Source organism: Lineus longissimus, chromosome 1 (assembly GCF_910592395.1).
Source record: "Lineus longissimus chromosome 1, tnLinLong1.2, whole genome shotgun sequence".
Classification (NCBI taxonomy): Eukaryota; Metazoa; Nemertea; class Pilidiophora; order Heteronemertea; family Lineidae; genus Lineus; species Lineus longissimus.
In genome coordinates, this window is record NC_088308.1 from 23,176,463 (window position 1) to 23,200,777 (window position 24,315).

The following is a 24,315-nucleotide window of genomic DNA, read 5'->3' on the forward strand; positions in this document are numbered from 1 at the left end:
AAACTGATTTAGATCCATCACTTGGATTCTCATTGGGACCTCTTCGGTGATTCACGTGACAAAATACGCATTGTAAGTCCATCCGGTTGGTTCCGCTTCAGCGCAAAGGAATGGATTTGGGCCGAATATGCATATTACCGTGACAGGGACTTGAGACTGATCGGACAATGGTGTTCTGTCAGTTGAATCACCGCATTCAAGAGGTTGGATCATGTAATATCACACAGAATCTCCCAACAAATTTGACTTTAATGCCTCGATTTCCTAGAAGATGGAACGATTAGATAGGTATGACAATGCATTAGGTAGGTATATGTGTGAAGAACATTCACCACAATGGCATTTACTGTGGTTGAAAACCCCGGTCGACCGTTTTTTCCTGCTGCCTGGGCAGTTCGACATGAGCGGAGCTAATAGTTTTATATACATCTCACGTATCTTATTACAGCGTTGTAAGTATGCACCACCAACGACTCAATCAAGCACTTATCACGGTTTTTCCGAAGGACATTTTCGACGAAAATATATTCAGATATTACTCATGATTGTTTCGACAGGAATTGTACGAGTCTTACTTTTAATTCTTTTGAATGTCGAATCCGATACAAAAGGAGCTAGTCTCCATTTGAATATGACTTCTTGAGTTCGACTTCCACATACATATTGAAAGGGTAAGGATTCGAATTATACATGTACATGTAATTTGAGATGCCAAGACAATTCAAACAACCAAAATGTAACAAATATTTGAATACTTGAATAGACATCTACTTGGACCACACATCGTTACACATGCATGAAGCGGTCTCCCAAGACCAAATATTTTCATGATGCTGGTTGCCTTGAAAATTCAATTCGTGCTCGTAGAATTTAAGAAGTCACATTCGAATCCAGGTATTTTTAAAGTCTATGAACAAAAGAGTGATATCGTTAAAGGTATAAAAAGTAATGCTCACTTTCGTCTCTCCCATTATTTGTACATGTATTTGCACACCGCCCCCACCTTTAAACTTATCAAAAGACTAATGGATGCCCAACGGTATTTTTGCTTTGATTTTAACAGCATCAAGATAACTAGTGCTTTGCCTTGGGGAATCAGTATCTGCCACGGGCAATTTACTTAAATTTTATTAAGAAATGCATTTTAGAACGCAATTTCACGCTCGCTTCAAGCGGCAGATCTGGGGAGCGCTATTGTATTGTACTGTAGAATAGGTTATCAGCTATAAAACGATGTACTAAAAATATCAAGGATTGTTTATTTATCAATTCTTTCACTTGCGATTTAACTTTTTTAACCGGTTTTAAAATGTCTGCTTTGGTGATATCTGTCAATTTTAATAATGGATTTAAATTCGTTGATGAACATCACGACACTGTAACTAATTTTTTTCTGATTGTATGCATATATTCTTAGTATGCACATTTTTTGTGCTTTTTTATTTCTTGTGTCTTGGATAAACCCGTTCTTCTCCTTGCTCGTATGCAGCATACATTCAGGAAACATGTTATATCGGAAAAAGTCTATAAAATCACTGAAAGAGATTTTTACAACAATACACATTACTTACGTAGGTCAAAGGATTTTAATTGTTTTAAACGATGACTTACATATGATATCATGGGAAGGTTCCAAGCGCTTGCCACCCTAGCCTCCGTGTCACAGACATTCTCCGGGCCAAAGAAGGCCACAGCTCCTTGCCTCCACTGCCAAGTAAGAGCAGAAGTGCCTATCAGTGTATCCGCATGAGTATCATTCCAAATGCATTTCAACTCATACCCGCTTAATAACTTCGGGTTATTGTTGATATAATCCAATGCCAGGGTGATGGCTCCTGATATTATTCTCCCCTGGTTGTTGGCTTTGCCCTTATCTGCCATCAGGTACCCTATAAGAATCTCTTCCTCTCCTCCTACAAGTGTTACCAACTTTAGAAATATACAAAAACACCAGAAGTGGGTGACAGAATAGGCCATGTTGCTTTATACAATGTTCAGAAGACGAGAAAATTATCCTATGAAAGTCATGGAATTATTCCTTTGATCTGAATCAGGCATCGGTCGGGTTGATTTGATGCTAAAAACAGAGGTGAAATCTGTCTTTTTCTCTAGTTGTTACCAGTTCTTCTTGGAGATTTATCCTTGTAGGCTTTTGTTCGTGAACAGGTGGTTGGTATTCAGAAGAGATATTTAGAGCGTCAAATTATGAGGAACCATATAAACCGTTTCAAACTCTTAAGTGCCGTTAATCCGATGTTGTGTGCATTCCACGGAAAGAAGCTGTTCTTATGTCACTGATTCTGTATTTGCCTCTCCTTTCTTACCTTTCACATCGTGAAATGACTTAACAAAATACGCCCGGCGCTCCAGTGAAGGAAGTCCTTTTCAATGCGATCAGTCAAGACATGGATCAGTTTAGCAGACGACTGTTGTCACAGGAATAACATCAATACGCCTGGGAAACCCGGCAGCGTCTCCTTTTGCGTCATGTGACCGTAGCTGATTGGTCGGCATATCGGATATAATCGACCCGCACGGTAAAAGTCGCTCTGTCACCGGCCAGTATCAGGTCGTTCGGCTGAGCTACTTGTTTTTTTTACAATCGTGGTAAAATGTGAAGGTGCCATACTGAAAGTTTTTCCCTTTCCAACTTCATGTAATACAGTGCAGAGGTAGCTGGTTGAGGTGCGCTTGGGGTGCAACAGGCCTATATGTGAAACAGACGTATCGAAACTTGCTAGGGGACGAAAGGACAACCCGAATGATGATGCAACACGAAAAACAAACTTGAACTCTGTTAGCAGCATTCAAGCTTCTTTCATGCAGTAAATTATTTTCATGATTTAAGCGTGCTTGAACGTTGAATGGGGGATACTCCTAAATGCAATCAACAGTCACTTACTGATGCAGCAGATTACACCTTACCATCGTAAATATCTGCTAATTTCATTGAGTAACACTGAGTTAAACCTCCTTGGTCATCTGTACCATGAGTTCGAGACGACCTCGTCACAACTAGGCAGACTAAAAGCCATCACTACTATTGTTTCGGACTAATTGGTCACATCCTTTAGTCGGAGCAGCCAGCAGTACGCTGCCGCGGTCACTGCCCAAAGAGCCCGACTGGACATCCTGATCGAATCGCCACGGCCACAATGGCAAACACAAGGAAATTGACATTGTTATTATCGTCGGAGAGGCTGGGCACCAACATTGATTATCCAGCTGGGGACCAAGAAATGATCACACATAAAGGAGCCGTCATGGTTTTGAGAAAGAGTTGTGATGTTAATCACAATGGCCATTAAACTGGAAACGTCGACAACGCTGTAGATCATTAGATATGGAGACATGTAGGTTTATCGCCAAATGGACCGAAATTGCCTTCCTTTAGTAGTCATTTTGGGACCCCCTGCAGTAAGAAATGTCATTAGAAGCATGTTTCTTTTCGTTTCAGGACAATACACTCGGATGTCATGAGCGTATCTGGTATATCACCCAGCCAGCTCGATTCTGAACTAATCTCCTCGACTCTCTCTCATATAACAAGGCAACACAGTTCACCTTTCAGTTCCGAACACAACAACCCATTCCGGGGCCATCTAATTATGTTACCACAGGCATTATTTCACCGGAAATTTTATATTGAAGATAGTCTTAGCCACTGGCATTTTGTCCAAATAATATGAAACCAATTTACATACGTATTTTTTTAACTTGAAAACCTCCAATAAAAAAGTGTAGTGCCCCGAGGGAATTCTTTTCGAGTTGCATCTTCTCATGGTGATCTGAAGCTTGTGTGAAATAAAAATGTCGCTCTATTTCACACAAGGTTCATATCGCCATAGCTTGGCGATATGAAGCAAAGAAAATCTCCACCCAAACATAAAAAATCTCTGTGGTTCAACGGTTAGAATGCTGGGCTTTCGATCTGGTGGCCGTCACCAGTTCGACTCCCCGTGTATCCACAACCATATAGGTGCATTTTCCTCAGGGTCACCTAAATCTACACAAAAAAGTGGCAACCACGCAAACAAATTTCAACGAATTCAACATCATGGCGATCTGAAGCTACTTCTTGTTCTGTTAGTAAAGGTTTTTAGATGATTACCCCAGGGATAGTTTTTGGTGGACTACGCGCGGGTGGCAGGCTATTCGGCACTTTTTATCCGAACTGGCATTCTGGGGCCCTTTATGGTGTATCATAATCATAGTCTGGAGGTTTTGATAGATTGGCCGAACTTCTTCGTGTCGTATCGTCCAATCAGATGTGATCTCTACATCCTGATTCTCCAAGCAGTATTTTTCGTCATCACCTCTTACTGTCGTCAGCGTTAACCTCTGAAGACCAAAACAAATTGGGAAGAGTTGTAAAAAAGCGAGGACTCAAAGTAATGCCGGTTTTGTTCTTTTTATGACAATACGACAAAGTAAAATTGATAACATGATGAAGCAAATGGAATGCGACATAACATAATGGCTTTGAGTGCTGCTTCGACATGTACTCCATGAGATGGAAAAGAAGTGAGAGAGCACGGTGGCTGATATCTCCTACCGATAGGCAGGGAAGCTGTTATCCTGCTCAGTCAGCTCTCAGCAAGCGGGTACACAACCTTGCTGATGGCAAGCCGCCTGGTAAGTGGATTGTCAATCACGGTATCTCATTCTATTTTCTTGGCAAGTACTGGCAATATCAAAGAACTCTGTCACGAAACATCACTGAGCAGTGTCATCCTTACTGAATGTAAATACGCTGAAGAATCAGAAGGCGGCGGAAAGATTGATTCAGCAGGGTCATACAGAACGTCAGGGCGAGACGTTACTTCTGATAATACTAATGTTCTTAGTATACTCTAGTAAGCATCGTTTTAATTTCTCCACATGACAAATTGTCAATTGGATACCACCATGGACAACCTTATGACTAAAATATCTGCTGGCATGGTGAAATCGGGGAGTTTTGAGAGCTTCCGGCGTCGCCCGAATCGGCGACAACCAGGCTCCCCGCCCAAGGATCTTTGCTTGAATGATAACCCGACTTGCTGAGATGTGGTCCAGCATGATTTCTTGTCACTCTTCCGATGCCGCAACCTAAATGTCAACCTTAAAGTACAAGTATTCAACCTATCAAGATACAGCCTTACTTTCGAAGTGGTAGGAGCGCTTTATCTCGGTAAGAAGGGCAAAGACTGAACCAAGCACATCATGTTACCTTCTTTGACTTGTACTTTATCTTTGAGTTAAAAGCAAGAGTGGGAGAAACGGCCTGATACCAAGTTCCGTGCAATCTCACATTAAAATTACTGGGCTTGACACAAATCTCAGGCGATTCGAAAGTGCAGCGTCAATTGCCTCAGAGTAATTGCTGTAACATGGCCTCAGCTCCGGAGATGGGTTACAGCGATGCTCGCATACACCAGCGTATTCTACGAATAGGCCTGATGTAACTAATATGTAGCGTTTCACGCCGCGTTTAGAAATTTAACTCGGACTTTAGATCGAAGTTTCGATTCCCACTGCACATGCATTGGACCAAGAGTAATCATTGATGATAACCCGTGCTTATAGCGGCGAGGAAAGCTTTTCTGATTCTAACCTATTTTCAAGGCGGCTGACCCCGTGTCACAGATTGAAACCTCTTGCATACATCTCAACTATTGAACAAGGGAGTTGAATTAGGCTTCTCACGTTACAATAGCTATTGGTCATCAGTAATTAGATAAAATCGATCGCCATTGACCATCTGTTGATGCGGCGCTCACAATCGGCGCAGGTTCTCCGAACCGACGAGAAAATGTGTTCGGCAATGCTTTCAGCTTGATTTTTTCCCTTATAAAAAATAGGTTAACGAAAAAGAACAGTATAATTGATTATCGATTTCAGAAATTTCCAGAGGCTTTATTACGTTGGAACAGTTGTCAAGCAAAGATTCATTGAATAATTAAAGATGCTGGAATTAAAAAACAATGGGGTCTGACGTGGGAAGACATAGACACCAAAGCCTTTGTGAGGACGACATAAATAAATCTCTCGTTATTCCCAGTGGCATTATGACGGAAAAGGGGAAAACACAGCTCGAAAACCGAGGCTTTCCTGGATACATATTGTTACACGTACATCTATCAAGAAGAAAACCCACTGACATACCAGACAGCACTTCCACTAATCCCTAGGCGTTATCAAAGGGTCAAAATGTTATGATGGGTCGGACGTGGGAGGCATCACAATCAAAAATTGAGGCCTTGGATCCAAGCTGACAGCTCGCTAGCGATAACTGCATCAACGAACGACCAATTGTAAGGAAAATTATCGGGTTACAATCTCAACGCTGGTGTTGCCTTTCTTTGATCAAAGCTTAATTCACCATAGTTATGTAAAGCCGGTCAGTGTCATTGCTGTTGCTCTTTCATTACGTGGGTGTTTGTCTTGACTGGGGCCACTATTTTGTTTCCCACATTACTAATTTGGTCGCGTTGACAGGAGCGGTTCGGCTGCCGAGATAGAGATTAGCCAATCATTGCTGTGATGGTTACAAATTCCTCCAGGGATCAAGCCTTTTATTGAATGCAGAAGGGGATGTGGGCTTAAACGATGACTGAAGGATAATAGATCAGTTGTGTGCCCTTGTTCTTTTAGAAGCTATCATCATCTGTTTATGAAGTTATCCAATATTGCCAATAAAGTCGTGGTTCCATAAATATGAGACCCCTCATGAGAGTGCAACAGGTTCACATATGCTATTAAGATGTCACCATCCTTGAATACCAGAGTTCGTAGCATGCTTCTTCCCTCGCAAAACACATTAGTTGGTATCCAATCCAAGGTTTGATTCCCAGTAGACTGTACAGGTTCCCAATGTGCCCAAGGCAGTCTGATTCAGCCATCCTCACAGGGGGAGGAATGAGACCAATTCCACTGCATCTGAAATATAATTCCAAGTGATAAGAGAACAACTGTACGATATCTTATAGACAATGGGGCAGTTCATCTGCCGGACTTTAATCAAGGATTGCGTAAAATGCAATTTCTAGTGAGGAAGGTAGATAAACAGTGATAAACATAGCCATTACAAGCTACATAGGGAAGATCTGGTGATCTAGACATCTATTTATAGACATCAACTGGTTGATGTATATGTAGATGTCTTTTGGGATCTAGACATCTAGACATCTATCCATAGATATCAACTGGTTGGTGTAGATGTCTATTGGGATCTAGACATATATCCATAGATATCAACTGGTTGGTGTAGATGTCTATTGGGATCTAGACATATATCCATAGACATCAACTGGTTGGTGTAGATGTCTATTGGAATCTAGACATCTATCCATAGACATCAACTGGTTGGTGTAGATGTCTATTGGAATTGAGACATCTATCCATAGACATCAACTGGTTGGTGTAGATGTCTACTGAGATCGAGACATCTATCCATAGACGACAACTGGTTGGTGTAGATGTCTACTGGGATCGAGACATCTATCCATAGACATCAACTGGTTGGTGTAGATGTCTATTGGAATCTAGACATCTATCCATAGACATCAACTGGTTGGTGTAGATGTCTATTGGGATCAAGACATCTATCCATAGACATCAACTGGTTGGTGTAGATGAATTGACTGTTCAAATTTTCTATTTCGTGGTAAAGAATGTTGGACTTTAGATGTCTGATAGACGACAACTGGTTGATGTTTTATAGAAACCTTCTACATTGTAGACATCAGACATCACCAGATTTTGTCCGTGCTGCATGTACATGTGTCAAAATGCACTTTTCATGATACTTCACTTTTACATCAAGTCTACGAATAACTTATTGAAACAATTCAGAAATTAACTCATAAGCCATTTCAGGAAACATCCACAAAATTGTGAACTTACATGAACGTCATTGCTGCACCATTCAATAAACAATTCATTTAATAACTGACATCATATAATTACTAATCCACGACAGAAAGTGAGATCAAGGCAAACATTGAAAACTTCATGTACAGGCCTAGCCATATTTTCATTATTGCATAAATATATTGGAGGTCTTTAACACAAGTAAGTAGGACACAAATAGAAATAAGGTAGTATAATTATTCACAGTTTCCTGTAGCACTCGGGCAGCTTTTACAGTGATCAGCTACATGCTGAGCCATTAACTTACAATGTACATTGTACATCAAAATTAATCTAATGCGCGTAAAGACTGCTCCGTGTTGTCATGGATAGAGATCTTTTTAGGATCAAGTCACAAGATTGATCCTTTTGTATGTAATCTACACGTACGTCATCGAGTTGCATGCCTTCTCATGTCCATTTCATCTTGTACTAAACAATTCCACATCAAAATCTTGAACTAATTGCATGCCCAAATCCAAGCACAGTTGTTACAACGATGTATGTAGGAGTACCCAACATCATTTTATTCATATCAAAACACAAAACATTTCAGATTGTCAACCTCTGACAGTAACCTTTAAATCCACATAACTAAATTTTCCACCATACAGAATACAAGACAGACCTCGTCTCAATGCCCATAAACCACTCAATTAGAAAGTGATGATATGAAATTGTCCAAGTTATATTCATCTTCATATTGCTTCTCATCCCATAACTCCTCCAAACTATCGATCACATTTTTGGCCCCATCCTTCTCTGTACCCTCTTTACTGCTGCCACCAGCAGCATTTGCACCCTTCTTGTTCTCTTCCAATGTGAATAGATCAAGTAACTGATCAGTCCCCATTGACTGAAGACTGGAGTTGTCTTGACTGATAATCGTGTTGGCGATATTTATTTTGAATTTCTGTAGCCTGAAAACACAAAAAAAGATCAACTTAAATTAGATTCAAGACAAAAACTATTTTCATTTAAAATGAATGAGATTTCACTATGACTGAGTACTGTATCAATTGCAAGACCTGTGGATACATCCAGAGTAACAGACAAACACAATTACAAGTGACATGGTATACATCGCTTACCCCATGATCTTCTCCTCTAACGTTCCCCGTGTGATCAGTCGGTACACATTGACAACCTTCTTCTGTCCGATACGATGGGCTCGATCCATAGCCTACAAAGGAAGTAACAAAATGTGACACCGAATACATTTTAAAGCAATGATGAATCTTAAAGAGCTGCACTTTGTTGTCAAGAAGAAGCGCGATATGAATAAAGACTAGCAAATGCTTTTATCTAAAACTCCATGTACATTTACAATTGACCTTTCTGTACAAAATTGAAGTGAAAGCATTTGCTAGTTTTTATTCATATCAGCCATTACCTCGACGACCTATCCTTCAGAAGCATGGCACTCTACAACAATGCAAGTGACTCACCTGTAAATCTTTCATGGGGTTCCAATCATGCTCCACGAATATGACTGTGTCTGCTCCCGTGAGATTGAGACCGAGACCACCCACATGAGTCGTCAAGAGGAGGACGTCTATGGATGGGTCATTGTTAAACCTGCTGACCAAACCGTGGCGAGTTCCTGCCGGGACACTACCATCCAACCTCAAGTATGTGACTGAAGGCATATGCACCCTGAAAGGCAATGGGATACTGATGAAATATCTGAGGATATCAGTTTGACACACTGTCATTCATGAGTCTTTCATTTGACATGAGAGGCAGCTGTAAGGTTTTATACAATAGAATGTAATAGGGCAACAAATGTCACACTTTTCACAAATATTATGATGCGGACTTGAAAAGACTATTGCTTACTTAAATAAGTCATGTTCCACAATGTCGAGCATGCTCTTGAGTTGGCAGAAGAGAAGCACCCTGTGCTGGTTGACGATAGGGCCAAAATCCCCTAGGTTGTTGACGACACTTGATGCCACTCCAATGCCGCAGTCCAGCAGAAGTTGCCTAGAAAATAAGAGTAAAGAATGTTAGAACGCGACAGAGCCATACACTCAACTCAAACTATGCTGATCCCTCAGAGCTGAAATACCTATTTTACTCATTTGAGTCAAAAGAGAGAAGAATGAAGGATTGCATACATGTACTATGGAACCCACATTCTTCAGACTTTAAACCACTGCTGGTACGCAAGGAGGATACCGCGGTGACGTCACATCACGTGATCCCGACCCATATTAGTGATCGCTATGGCCAATCAGATTCAGTCTACTCACAGCACCAGCACTGAACACATCTCCACGTCTCACTGTCTGGTGCGCTCCTATACACAAAAACACCAATAGACATGAAATATTGCAATACCTAGTATGGATTCTTTCTGTGTAAAATAAAATTTACAGAGCAGATTAACTTCCACGAATAAAAAAGACGTTTGGCGTGGCCAAAGTGCGGAAATAATGTCTCCGCTAAAATACAATACGAAATACACTAGGCAATACACTACGCAATATACAGTAGAGGTGCAGTTGAGTTCGTTATTGTTTTGACTTAGAAGCCCGCCCATATCATAATATATTCATGTATTCATTAAGTATGAACTCATTTCTGTCCCATACAACTCTGAGAACAGTCAATTTCTCCTTAAATCATCACCGAAACCGCGATATCCACAGGAAGATTTCGTTCTAGTGTCCCAAAATGCATGATCTTACAGGGGCGCTAACTCGACAAATAGAGGGGATCTATGGGGATCTATGCGAGTTTTAGGTCCTACAGGTCTCGAACTTGTTAAATATGTAAAAATGCCTCCAAATCCCATTATGATAATGAAGAGATTGCCCATATCTGGGAGACTGTTTTGAAACCATCGCTAATTTAGGAAGATCGGTGCCCGGCTATTTGGTTAAAAAAAACTATTTTTCCCCATCAAAACAGCACTTTTCATTATTCAAATGATAGCTTATTGTCTGAAGACTTATTTCATAGCAGAAAAGTACTAATAACTCTGATTTGATGCGAAAAATCTAACTTTTTTGATGACTTGATTTTCCCTTGGCCGTGGATCGAGTTTGTTTACAATATGCAGCGCCATCTTGGAAAAGCCGTGACGTCACCGCGGTATCCTCCTTGGCTGGTACGCAAGTGAGTTGTCCATTTTCAGCAACTCAAAGCTTCTTTACGACACATAATTATGTGATGGAACTTACTTGAGTGCGACTAGTTTACTGGAATGATTGATATCATTCAATGCAAGAGCATTGTTCTTCTGAGCCAACTGTGCTGTCACCTTCTCAAACTGTGGATGCTTGGATGTCAACACCAACGCTGGGTGGTTACAGACTTTACGCAGATATTGAAGAGCCTGGAAATAAAACAGGGAACCAAATAATGTCAAGTATGCAGACACCTCTGCATCAAGAACAAGATCAAGGAAATTTTTATGAACTTCAAACTAATCAATCTGTGTAGAGAGAGACGCATTTTCACAGTAAATGGTTCTCAGCTAGAAGCCTATATGCACTGGCCTTCAGGAACCCAAGTGAGAACCAGTTGGGATACAATGGTATTACCTGGAATACGTGTGTAGCTTTTTGTTGGTTGACCTTCTGTTCGCTGCTGAGGACATCTTCATTAACATTCTCTCTTGCTTTACTCTCCGAGAAATCTTCATAGAGCTGAACCTGCAATTACAATAATATATGAGGCAGGTGCAGTTACATGCAGTCGCAATACAACACATCTAGAAATGACTTAGTTGACGATCAAGCATAATTCATGTGACTCTCAGTCAAAGGACCAGTGCCATGTTTAAAAGTTATAAATCTTGATGCTTTCTTTCACAACAACCAAGGACCGCCAGCTTGATATAACATGTAATTCATCAAACTTACCTGAAGTGGACTGAGATCACAATAATAATCCTGTATAATCTTTGGAGGGAGATCTTGGAGGACATCCTCCTTCAACCGACGCAACAGGAATGGCAGCACCTGCCGATGCAGCGACTCCATAGCAAGGACACCAGCCTCTTGCTCCTTGGACGAGCTCTTCGCATCCCGACTCTGGATAATAGGCTTGCCGTAACGTGCCTGGAACTGGCGCTCCGTGCCAAGGAACCCAGGCATGAGGAAGTCAAACAGAGACCAGAGTTCAAGGACGTTATTCTGTATCGGCGTACCGGAGAGGATTAACCGGTGGTTACAATTGAGCTGTTTGACTGCCTTGGTGAGCTTTGTTTTAGAGTTCTTTATGGTGTGACCTTCATCCAAAATGCAATAATTCCAATCTATGGCCCTGAAAAAGATGATCAATAGGTCAATTAATGAACATCACAGCAGGACCGCGGCAAACATTTCCATCAGAAACATAATGATGTCATTCACATCATTCATCGATGCTATTCAATGATTTTATAATGATGTCCACTGATCTAAAACAAGACTTACCCAAAGAATTCCAGATCATTTCTTACGATATCATATGATGCAATCACAATATTATGCTTCTTCACTTTGCTGCGTAGTCTGAAGATGAAACAAACTTGATATTACATGTATGAACCATGTTAGATGAAAACCATGTCATACAGGATCAAAAGTGGTCATCCTTCCCCCCCCCCCCTGTTTGTCACTAAGTATTTTAAACCAACGCATAATCATTGGGTTCATAACTTTAAATCTACTGGATGCTGACAGGGAAGGACGCTCTACCACTACTTCTTATACATAAACATCCACAAAATAAACATACCTTTGTCTCTCCTGGGGTGTACCAGTGTAATGTAGTGGATTTAAATATTCCTTGTCCACAAACTTCTCCACTTCATACACCCAGTGGCCAGTCAGAGTTGGTGGACAGACAACCAGAGAGGGGAGTGCTACACAGTCGGCATGTTTTGTTTCCTATAAAGAGAGAAGTTTAGAACTCAATCATTTTTTTTCCTGGTGACAGATCAGTAATGTTGCCCACTTATCAAAGCGACTCTATGATCATACTTGCAACAGCAATGGAAGTGGCAGTTTGATATTTACCTGATACTTCTGTTCCCTGTAGAAGTGGTCACCAGCCAGGATGCAAATAGACTGCAGGGTCTTACCCAGACCCATGTCGTCACAGAGTATGCCATGAAGCTTGTACTTGTTGAGGAATGCCAACCAGTTTACACCATCCTGCAAAAGAAAATGTTCCTAATCAACAGATCCACCAATTTGAAAGTACATACATGTAGTTGAGAGTTGGACCATTGAGACAGTGCCTGGTGAAGTTAGGTACATGTATGGGCCATATGCCCAAACCGTCTAAGACAGCACCTCATAAACAATAGACAGTTTGTTGATTATTTTGAACTGCTCCTTGATACAAAGTGCATCAAGTGAACATCAAAGGAGAGGTTCATTTTTACCAAAGGTATGTTCTTGAGGGGGGTACCGGTGCAGCAACCAGGGTCACCACTCCTGTTGTCGAGTTGTTACCATACCTGCTGATATTTGCGTAACTCAGCATCAATCTTGACTGGCACTTTATAGTCTTCTAATTTGCTGGTCTCCATGAGCTGCTCGAGGAAGCGACGCTCCCTATCTTTCTGGTCAACCAACGTCTTCTTCAGGTCAGGAGGATCAGGAATACCAGCCTGAGATATGACAAAATGCAGAACGCTATTACTCAACTTTGCAAGAGTTAAGAGATTCCCAATTCTGAAAGGTTTGCTATAAGGCATAGGCCCAACACTGACAAATAGAATTTGTCTGGTTATTCCTTTGACCATCCCAACTGAGCTAAGGATAGACGTAGTTTTAAGTCTAGAAGTGTTTTAGCAGAAGTTTTAAGTGACACACACTTTCCACACGAAAATCACAAACAAAATGGACATTACAATTTGGGGACCAATGTCTTGAAATGTCACCGACCTCGAGTGGCATGAGCCGGATCAACATAGCAAAACACTGCGTGGCCATCAACCGAACACTTTCATTCTGGTCAGTCATGCGTCCCAACACCGGGACGACTAGCAGGACGGTGTATGGCACAATTTCGACACCAAGGTGGTCAATCATATCTTGGCTTGGTCAAGGACAAGTAATGATGATTACAAGGAGAGATAAAGCAAATAGTATCTGGCTAAGGACAAAGCATGAAGTCATAAGAACTGTTTGAATTGGGACAACATTCGGAAGACAGACACTAACAAAGGAATGTGGATATGTCTCAAGTGCAAAGGTCTTTTCAGCTTCATTTTCTGGCTGTTGAATTATTCCGGTTAAGAAGGATACAATGCAGAGTCTCCAGTGCTCCCTGTCTGACGGTTACGTTATCCGATGCTCCGAATAGCGGTAAGATATGTTCAATGGTGTAAGTCATCACAGTCACAATGTCCAGTTTGGCCAGGGTACCTAGACAACGAGCTGCCATGTGTCTGACTGCTGTATAAGGATGTTCCAGGCATGTGCATAGGTGGGTGATGTGCGCAAGTAACTGGAAGAGAAGAAAATGTAGCAGTCAGTAACACAAAAATCCTTCTCTTTTTTTATTCTCAGCATGGTTCATGTACTGTGAGGCGTTGTGAATGATGGAGCATCCTTGATACCTGACATGTAATCAGGGTCGAGGCAACCCCAGTTGCTGCTGCAACAAGTTGTAGGTATATGAAAGTTACACTTAACAAAGTATGTGGCAATGCAGCTATTCAACATCTTTTCACCTTCAAGAACCAACCCAACAAACAGATTTGCCATGCCCACAAAAATATCAACTGGGCAATAAGATATTCTCTTACCTTATTATACAAATGTGAACTAAGTTCAGCTCCCACTGTTTCAAGGACCTGCAGGGAGTTGACTAGCTCTTGAGCAGCCGAATCATTCTCTTTCAAAGATGACAAGTCTGCAAGATATGAAAAGATAGATGAACTTTTTCACAGTCCATATCTTGCTCTAAAAGATTCCACAATGATTATCAGGAAAAGTCTCATAGATGTAGCATGACAACAGACCATTATTTCGTGTTAATAAAATCATAACATATCTTTCATTCTTAGCTGGTCTTCCTATTCAACTTGACTAAACTCATATATTGCCAACAGAACACCTTTAATTCACCCCATCGATTTAAAATTCAGGAAGGATGATGTACATACCTGACTTGTCTTTCTCCAAAGATGACAACGCACTCAGCATGCCACTCCATAGGTTGGGAACTTGACTATCTAAATGTGCGCCAAAATGCTTGGATATGATTGTCAGAGCGAGCTCAGCTCCTCTTCTTTGTATTGCTTGGAGGCAATTTGACTGAAAGAGAAGTTTAGGTTTGTTGTTGAGAGTACCTACCTTCTTCTACATGTATATTTTATCTTTTGAGCATTCTTTCTCAAGTGCCAAGGCGATTGGGCACCAATTGGGGATACTGGCTCAGTGACCCTGTCTTTGACACACATCACGGCCGAATTGCATGTATTCATCAACCAAGTCTTTTCATTGGGCTTCAGGTTATATAAATCACAAACAAGAACTTACACCTTGATCGCCATTCGGAAGAATGTCTGTTGGAATATCACGGGTAAAGGTGGATTCCTTCTTGGACGTTCTCTTCCTACCGACATCCATGTTGCGAGCTTGAGCAGACAGGGTCAAGATACCTGAGTAAACATCACAGTTGATTGCTGCATCCACAGAGCTAGCATCTGAAACAGGAATGAATACCATAGAATTTTGGTTTTACTGGTTTGCACTAATGTGGCACTGGAAGCCTAGCAGATTGATCTTACAAATGAAAATTACACATGGCCAGGTATTTCGAAGACAATAACTCATATGATGGGACCTTCTGCCCCACATGGCACAGGTACTCAAGTCAGTCAAACAACCGTCAAGGGCCAACACTGTACTCCTTGGGCACCCATTCTGGTCAGTCCAGAGACAAAAAGCTGGGTTTTCCTCGAAACCAGAGCTAATCCTATAGCCTGTTAGACTGCAGTTAAACCAACTTGCTGTGTCACTCCCGAGAAGATATACATACATCTAGAACTAACCTGTATTTGTATTGCTTTGGTTGACTACAGGCGTGGTGGATGGATCTGAACAGAGGAAGCTACACAGATTCTTCACAACCTTGGCATTGGGACATGGCGTCCTGTCTATGCAATGGTTGAGTAAGAAAGCCAGGTTCTTGGCTGCCAGTTTCTGCAAGGAGAGGATATTGTTTGATATACTATTTGTCGTATTTGTCATCAGAACTCAACCACACATAATTTTAATTTAATCTACATCCAAGGAGACTGTCATGTTGTGAACTTTAATTCTTAGGCTTTGTCTCCTACCTGCAACTGGCAGTTCTCCTCTTTCTTTATGGTATCCATGAGGGGTCGAATGACCGGATTCATCTTATCAGGCAGGTACCCCTGGCTAACCAACGCCCCAGCAAGACTGGTCTGAGCCCTCATTGAGAGCGTTTGCTGTTCGGAACTGGTTTGTGACACGGTGCTCAGAAGCTGCAACCGTTTCTCATCAATAAGCTGTAGCGACTGGCCCTGTAGCTTATCCTTCATGGAGTTGAACACTTCATTGCAAAGTGAATTAGCTTGTTCAACTGTCAGTACAGGCCTAAAAGAAATGTGACAAAGAACTTGATTGAAGATGTGGCATGACGAGACACAGTATGATTTATGATGTCGAAAACAAATGAACGAACACACAAATTACATTTTAAAAGAGAAAACATTCCGTCTTGTACCTTTCAAGAAAAATTTGAATGCAAGGGTCAGTGTGTCAATGATTCTGACTATTTGCTGGTGGGATAACAGGCAGGTGGATAACTGGTGTGAAAGGGAAACCAGAGATACACACAGAGCAAAGCTTAGAACAAGATTCATTATATATCTAGTTGCTTAAACAGACTGCAATTTACCAAGAAAAGAACGGCCTTACCCTGCCTGTATCATAGCTGCCACCTCAACTTTGGTTTTCTCTCCAAGTAACGTCATGAATTCCTGGCATCTGTTCTGCATCCTCGTGAATAGCACCGCTATCTCATCAAAGTAGATTGCCTCTGTCAGACATGACTGAATGCGAGATTTCACCGTTTCTTGTAACGGACAATCCTGAAGCAGTAACGAAAGGACATTGTTGTGTAAGGCAGGATGTAGTGTAATGTAGATTTGATTTCTGAGCAAACCACATCCTAATTCACCTGCACTTTGGCATATTAAAGGTGGCTAGGCAATCAGTTTACTTTGTTGGGCCATAATTGCACATAAAATACATGTGACAGTGCATTATAATAACTGTTGTTTTCAAGTGAAGTTCTAAAACCTGTAAAGATCATAGACTGGTATTAACAAGTTACATAACTGCATCGTTGCATACCTTATCCATCATTGCCCACTCCCTTACAACAGATGCTATGGCAAATCTTTGCAGAGCCGATTTAGAATCCAAATGGAAGAGCAACAACTTTGCCATAGCTTCTAGAGGTGTCTCCATACCCTCGGGGTACTTCTTTGGTGGTGGTGGAGGGCGGGTGATGTGGCTACAAAGGAAACCAAGCAACCTGAAAAAAAACATAAGATTACATCCAAGTACAACTCAATCATTATGTCAGAGCCAAAAACTGATTTGTATCCTCGTAATCTTAGAAATAAGGACACAATAAAGGCCTTCCAAGCGAAATAAGTGTGACTGAAACCATGCAATCTGCAGACAGCACAATCTTCAGGCTCGGGCCAGATTAGGATCATTATAGAGGCGCAGCAAGCATAGTCACTTGCCAGTCTTCTTGAATTCCACCTAAAAATATGACTGACTGATTGCCTGGCTGGCTGACTGACTGACTGACTGACAGATCAGGATTTCTTCTCACCTACTGGCCAAGAGTCTGGCCCCCATCACATGCTGATCTCTCAAGCTCTTCCTCTCAACCATAGACTCATTCCCACCAATGAAGTATTCAGCTTCCTTGACTAGATGCTCTGGAATGGGGCGCCCTTTGAGATCTTGTGGATCCTGGAGGAAATGAAGGAATGAACATTCAGTTAAAGCCATATCACTGTGATTGACCTTGGGTTTCAAGGACAAGCTCTGGATGAGTGGCGCAAATAGCCGAGTTACATGTAGTTAGACATTGGATTACACTGCTCCAAACAAATGTGCTCAATTGCATTTGAATCCAAGGTGAAGCAAATCTTTATACCGTATTTGGATTAAGCGCAGACAGAATTCAGTGAATCCAAGAAAACTGAGGAGGGTGGAGGCAGATTATTGAAACCCTATGTGCCCTCTAGGACAAAGAAGACAACACAAATAAGAGGAAGCAATATTCGTATCCATACCTTGTGCTTATGTTTTGCTTCTATGAGGAGGGCTCTCTCAAAGGGAACAATGGACGGTTGCATGATGAGGCATAGCCAGACAGCAAGCCAAGGCATCGAGGCTCCGATCAGATACTCGTGGGGAGAGCGCTCAATCAGCTTGCACCAAACCTGCAGAGAATGACAATGACTGACAAACAACTGGCCGACATATATCTTTTCCTTAACTGCACATTCACATTGAATACTTGGTTCTCAAGCTTTCCGAGATGTTTAGGGCAAAGCCACTTCACCTATATAAAGCGAGCAGAACAGCAAACTCAGCTGACTTCAATATAATGCTTTTAGCCTACCTTATAAATTATTTCCAATAGTTCTGCTTTATGTTCCAAAAGACTCCTCTGGTAGATATGTCTCAAGGCATCTTGAAGTATCGGAATGAGCCAGATTGGAGATTGCTCTTGGCAGAGGATAGTGTAAAGGGTTTCCAGAGCACACTTCCTCACTGAGGCTATGCTGTGACGTAGGAAGGGCCACAGACGAGGGACAAACTCGGTCAGAGTCGAGTTGGAACTGAAAAATAACCACAGAAAATGATGTTATTTCATTCTCCTTGCAATGAATCTGCCCCAATGGCATATTTATGTGAAGGAGTTCCTCCAAAATCAGACAGTATTCAGGCTAATGGAAGTTTCTTCAGGTAGGTTTATTGCGTTTTCAAAAGGTTTTAAGGACACATATAATAATCTTTTCCCCCTTGAGTACCAATCACATGTTGGTGAATGAGTGGGCGACCCGGCGTCAATGGTGCGAGAGGAGGAGACAGCTATTTGGCCTTTGCCTACTATGATCATACCTGTGAGCGACCATTCCAGCTGGGGTCTGGAGCAGGGCAGCAAGAAGTGACATGATGCTATTAGTTGAAGAGGTGAGATCATCTAGCTCTAATAACGTGTTCCACAGACAATACACCATCAGTGGAATCTGCTGCGGTAGTAGCGTAGCAAGCTGTGTCGCTACTGGCAACAAAGATGTCGCAGCAACTGCACGAACATCATCATCATGATCCTGTAAACCTTGGAAGATGTAGTTGAGAACTTTTGGAAGAAGGTCTGATGTCATTTCCTAAAAGAGAAAAGAAAGACCTGTGTGAACAGTGAGAAACTAATGGGATTGGTATACTACATGTCTTGAATAAGCAGTAAAGTAGTAGAAGAGCCAATCCTGCAATGTGACAAATAGAATATTTACATTTTTGTCACAAACAGCAGGATCCTTCACCCTTACCTGTCTCACCGCCAGAAGATACTTGATTCCCAGTAAGCCTCCGTGACGCACCTCCCACTGCCTTTGCTTCAGAAGTTGAAGTAGGACGTTAAGGATGCCAGCCACACCATCGCAGCTGAGACACTTCACGGTGGCACCAAGAGCTTGGGCACAAGTCTCACGTACTGGAGCAACCACCTAAAATCAAAGGTGAAATCTTTAGCTGCTGAGAAAGGACTTCAGGCTCAAGCTAACTTCATTTGTGATGTTGGACCAACAACTGGGAGTGCTTTTTTATGAAGGCTGAGAGTGAGTAAGAATAAAATAGAATCCAAATCCCACAGCCTGTGGTCAAGTGGGTTAAGCCAAACCACACATGTGTAGGCAAGCAACATAAAGAGAACAATCGACTACTTTAACAAGTGTTTTATCATCTTACCTCATCTGAGACAAAATCACCAAATCTATCTAACGCTAGGACACAAAGCAGTCTTAGTGCAAGGTCCTCAAGATAAAACTCATTCGAAGTGGACAGCTGCAAATAGAAGAAATCAAGACTTAGTACTGAAATTTTAGGGTTCACTGTAGTTGGCTGTGGGCAGGGCCAAGAGGTCAATAGTTTGTGCACAGTTGGATCAAAGATTGAAAGGTACTAGTCCAAATACTCTGTGTAGTAATCTTTGAAACAACATTGTACCATGAGAACTGACACAATAGGACTTGTAAATATTCCAGTTTTCTTCATTTGTTCTGATCTGCCTTGTGTACCTAAAATCGGAGGATATCTGTTTTGTTTCTGTACCTGATCAGAAGGCATGTCCTGACTCTTGCCGGCCCCAAGTCCATGCAGCTTGATCACCTCCCTGAGGCCTGTGGCGGCTCCATGTCTGAACTCCCAAGAGGAATGGAACAAGTCTTGGATCAGGAGTTCACAGAACCCATCAAAAGGCCAATCTTCACACTGGAAGGAGGCACAAACTGATATATTTCACTCTCTGCTGATGAAAACTAAGAACAGTGCTAACATACCACAACACACCTGGATAATGGTCTCCTTTAGCAAATGTAGATACCACACCATGACACCAAATTTTAATACAGTTTACGCTCTTGTCAAAACGACTAAGAAAAGACCCAACTTATACCAGGGGCAACACTTCTTTGTTTATTATCATTTCTAGGATTTTAAGCTGTGCTGAGCAAGGTCAATTCTTCAACTTTCTTTGACCTTGTTACACTTACATCATCCATATCAACTGTAGAATCCATGACATTATCCAGGAGCACCTTATCCTTCGAGGATGGTTGGGGAACCAACACACGCGCCATTTTCCGCTTCTTTGGTGGTAGATCACAGTCACTGTTACTATCCCTGGAAAGGAAAAGACGAGATGAGAAAAAGCTGTTAAGACTTGCCTTCAATCAAAAAGTTATAGAAAAAAACCTTTGGCTTTTTAAAATTACTTTAGTGTCTATGGTTCAATTTCTCGTTGTAGATGTACATGTATTACTAACCCATTTCCATTGGTAGGATCTTTAGAGATCTGTTTAACAAGAAGTTTGGCTTTTCGTTTTGCTCTGTTCTTCTCCCGAGCACTCAGGTGTCCACCTGATTGCTGGATGTGCTGCTCTACAAGTTCACTTATTGCTTTCTGAAGAGGAGAATTAGAATCCATGATTTTTTTATCATGTCTCTGAAATTTGGGTGGCTTGAAAGAAATCATACCTTTTCTAGAGTTGTTCAAACTACCAGGGTGACATATTCTTTATCTGACGTAACACCATACATTTCACTCTAACTTGAGGGCAGTTATCAACTGCCATACATTGCCCTACAGATTACATTCGACAAACAAGTTTTATGGACAGCCTTGTTGATGATAAAACATAAGCAAAAGTGACTATGTCAATTCTAAAACTGCCGATAACAACAGGCCCTGTAGAGAAAACAGGTCAAGTCTTTGTCTTTGCCTAAGTCAGGTCAAGTTTAATCAAACAACTATGATTTTGTTCTGATCGTTTGGGAAGACAGGTCAAGATCAGAAAAAGTTGCACAAAAAGATGGTCTACCTGTGGAACGGTCTCTGCCTTAGGTGACTCTGAAGGCTTCTCCATAAGATCCTCATCCTTAAACAGGTCATCAGGCGCCAGGCCCATTCCTCCAGCCACATCAAGACCAAGACGTTTATTCAATAGCTGTCTTTGCCTCGTGACCTTATCCTTGGGGTCCATTCCTTGAGGAATAGAAAAATAACTTGCGCACTCAAGGTGATGTTTTTATGAAATTCAAAGACTAATGTCCACAAAAGCACATGACCCAAGTCATTGGAGAATAGAGTAAGGTTGGGGGAGGGTAGGGTCAGAAAAATGTCACACTTGTTTTTCAGGCACTTATGTTTGAGAATGTTATGAGAAGTTTACCAACATGTTGTTCTATTATCACCCTCGTCCTTTGAGCGTACCTTTAGTTTCCTCATCTGTGTCATACTCCATACCCTCTGAGCCAAGAAGTGAAGCAGCATGCATAAGGACTGCTTCGATGTTGAACCCACTGACTGTCAGCTGACCAGGCAGAGGTTTACAACAAGACTCCTCTGAAATTGAAGAAAGGTTTAAAATCTTTTTCAACGCATGATGGACAGGATGGCCAAGTATTTGGAGTGGCCTCCACCCAATGCAGACATTTATCAGCTCATCTATGGAACAAGCAGGCCTTTGGATTATGTGAGACATTTTCAAGCTCAATGTGCTTCTGAATTCATCAAACCTACCTTCCTTTGGTGCCCCCTGTGGCTCCCACTTGGGCACATGTTTTGCTATAGCACACACCGCATGGCCAGCAGCAATCCTTGTTTCCCAGGAACTGCTCCGCAGATAGCAATGTACCTACAAGCACATGATCATAATACTATTATAACCAGGAAAAAAACTCATTTGATCATTTTTACATGCTTTATATAGCTTTTTTGTGAAGTTACTGTCCACTGGCATGACTGGAATCATTTTAACAGGTGAATACATTGTGAGTCGTCCAGGAAAAAAAACCATGACCGAAGAAAAACAAGGTGAATAACAATGTCAATGTGTCATTTAATCATGTGAAATCACATACAGTTTCAACTTTATATTGTCGTCATCATCACCTTTTACAATGGGCGCCTAGCTGTAGCTGTGGAGTTCTACTGTGTAGCACCCGCCTCCTCAATAAAATGATAGAAATGGACCTACACAAACAAACTAACCTTAGCCAGTAGATTATGTAATTCATGGGGATGGAGTTTCTGTACCTCTCCAAGCTGTTCCGCGGCAGACTTCCGAATCACAGGGGTGGAGCCAGTGTCAAGGAGAAGAAACAAACGGTCCAAACTGAAGAGAAAAATTAACATGCCAGGAGCGCCATCTTTGAGACGGTTACAGAATTGAGAGTATGATGGCCAATATGGAACATACTAGACACTTCATAGAATTTGTATTGACTGTACTCGAGTGTACTGTGAGATGGGAGAGGGCGCTATTGGCGACCTTGAGTAACTTTATCTTGCCCACCAAGCTGCTGCCTTGCTTATATAGAGCACCTTTTAGGGAGAGCCCATTGTAGTCTCATCATATCTATAAATCTGACTTCATGACTTACCGAGTAGTCATACTGTGTCCACTTCGTCTTTTGGCCCTTTTTTCATTTTAATTTCACCACCCTGCAGAATCAAAGAATGCACAATTTAACCTGCTGGACTGGTAACCACTTCCAAGTCTCTCATTTTATTCTGGTATTTTGCCTGAAGGCAAGTAACCAGCATCCAGCACGACTCATACTGTCTGTGTCCAAGGCCTAATTCCAACTTGTTTTCTGACAACCTGACCCTGGGCTATGTCATCACATCACACAGGAGTATTTTTAGAGCCTTTCTACCAGCATTTTTTCAATCTTTGAGTGAGGCAACTTGGACAGGCGCACTTCGCTGCCCGACAATTCAACAATCCGACCCAATAGCAATGTCTTGTTATGCATGCACAGCCGGCTGCTCTACGCGCACCTAAGATAACCAAATTTAAGCAACGATTCTGATTGGTGTCGGCGATGGACATGGGCATGGTGATCCTTGTGATAGTGCCAGCGCATCGCCATGAGCGGTGGGATACGATAAGCCATCCCGATGCATAGGACTAGGAGGCCCAACAAAGGAAGCCAAGGACTAAGGAGATCGACAAATGTTTGATATGCAAGATTATGCAAGATCTCGTGACAATTTGAAACAAGATTTGGTGAGCTGATCAAATGCATATGCCATCCATGCATCACTAGTATTATTAGCCCAGTATAACCTGTACATACATGCATAATGATGATGCATAGGCCTACATACACATAACGTGCAGTGCAAATGCACTGCAAAAAATGCAAACATTTCAGTTGTCATTTCTGGAGTAATTTTTTAAGTTTTTCGACAACCGAATTACGAGATTCTAGGCAATTATGAAAGATGACAACCACAATAATATTGAGATTACCTCAAGTTAGTCAGATTGGCAATACTTGAAGGCTGGAGGCGATACGAATATGGTTTTCCAGAAAGTATTGGGTCAGGGAAGTCGCTCTTCCGCGGTCTGTATTTATAATGCCGGCCATGTTTAGAACTGTGCAGGAAATAGTTGTCAAGTAGAACTCCGATTGGTCAGAGGGCTCCACATTCAGCCAATCAGGGAAAAGCAATCACTAGTGACATCTATACATCAATTATGTCACGAGCACCTGTTCTGGTTTCATCAATTTAGGATAGATGGCGACACTGGGATTTTTGGTCCTGAGCATCCGGAGTTAATCAGCGGTTAATGTCCACTTCTCCGGCCCTGCAGAATTCCCCAGGATGAGTCTGGAG

General features: G+C 41.7%; 2 protein-coding genes across 2 annotated transcripts in view; both read right to left on the reverse strand.

The window, feature by feature from the left end:
- LOC135492960 (guanylate cyclase 32E-like) overlaps positions 1-2,441 on the reverse strand; it is a 71,827-nt gene extending 69,386 nt beyond the window's left edge. Inside the window, exon 1 of the mRNA XM_064779712.1 lies at positions 1,612-2,441. Within this exon, the coding sequence (XP_064635782.1) occupies positions 1,612-1,977 (366 nt within the window). The 5' untranslated portion in view covers positions 1,978-2,441. The remainder of the gene's footprint in view (positions 1-1,611) is intronic.
- A 4,524-nt stretch (positions 2,442-6,965) lies between these two features.
- Positions 6,966-24,070, reverse strand: LOC135492939 (TATA-binding protein-associated factor 172-like). Its single transcript, XM_064779688.1, has 35 exons — positions 23,948-24,070; positions 23,073-23,133; positions 22,681-22,804; positions 22,210-22,324; positions 21,901-22,032; positions 21,509-21,672; positions 20,954-21,090; positions 20,681-20,810; positions 20,241-20,399; positions 19,878-19,973; positions 19,460-19,636; positions 19,029-19,297; positions 18,526-18,745; positions 18,194-18,343; positions 17,725-17,867; positions 17,232-17,415; positions 16,794-16,966; positions 16,187-16,469; positions 15,899-16,049; positions 15,384-15,550; positions 15,008-15,158; positions 14,648-14,754; positions 14,145-14,346; positions 13,782-13,930; positions 13,352-13,504; positions 12,906-13,043; positions 12,625-12,776; positions 12,321-12,398; positions 11,766-12,168; positions 11,445-11,555; positions 11,082-11,236; positions 9,733-9,879; positions 9,342-9,549; positions 8,985-9,076; positions 6,966-8,813 (listed from the first exon to the last, which is right to left on the reverse strand). Exons 2-35 carry the CDS (start codon positions 23,081-23,083, stop codon positions 8,546-8,548), a joined length of 5,499 nt encoding a protein of 1,832 aa, XP_064635758.1. The 5' UTR covers positions 23,084-23,133; positions 23,948-24,070; the 3' UTR covers positions 6,966-8,545.
- Between the last annotated feature and the right edge of the window lie 245 nt (positions 24,071-24,315).

What these genes read in the sequence shown, in the direction of transcription:
- LOC135492939 (XM_064779688.1), bottom strand. An exon ending in AGGCAGAGACCGTTCCACAG is followed by an intron (nt 21,091 to 21,508) that starts GTAGACCATCTT and finishes TCTCCTCTTCAG; the next exon opens with AAAGCAATAAGTGAACTTGT. An exon ending in GCCAGACTCTTGGCCAGTAG is followed by an intron (nt 17,416 to 17,724) that starts GTGAGAAGAAAT and finishes GTTTTTTTTCAG; the next exon opens with GTTGCTTGGTTTCCTTTGTA.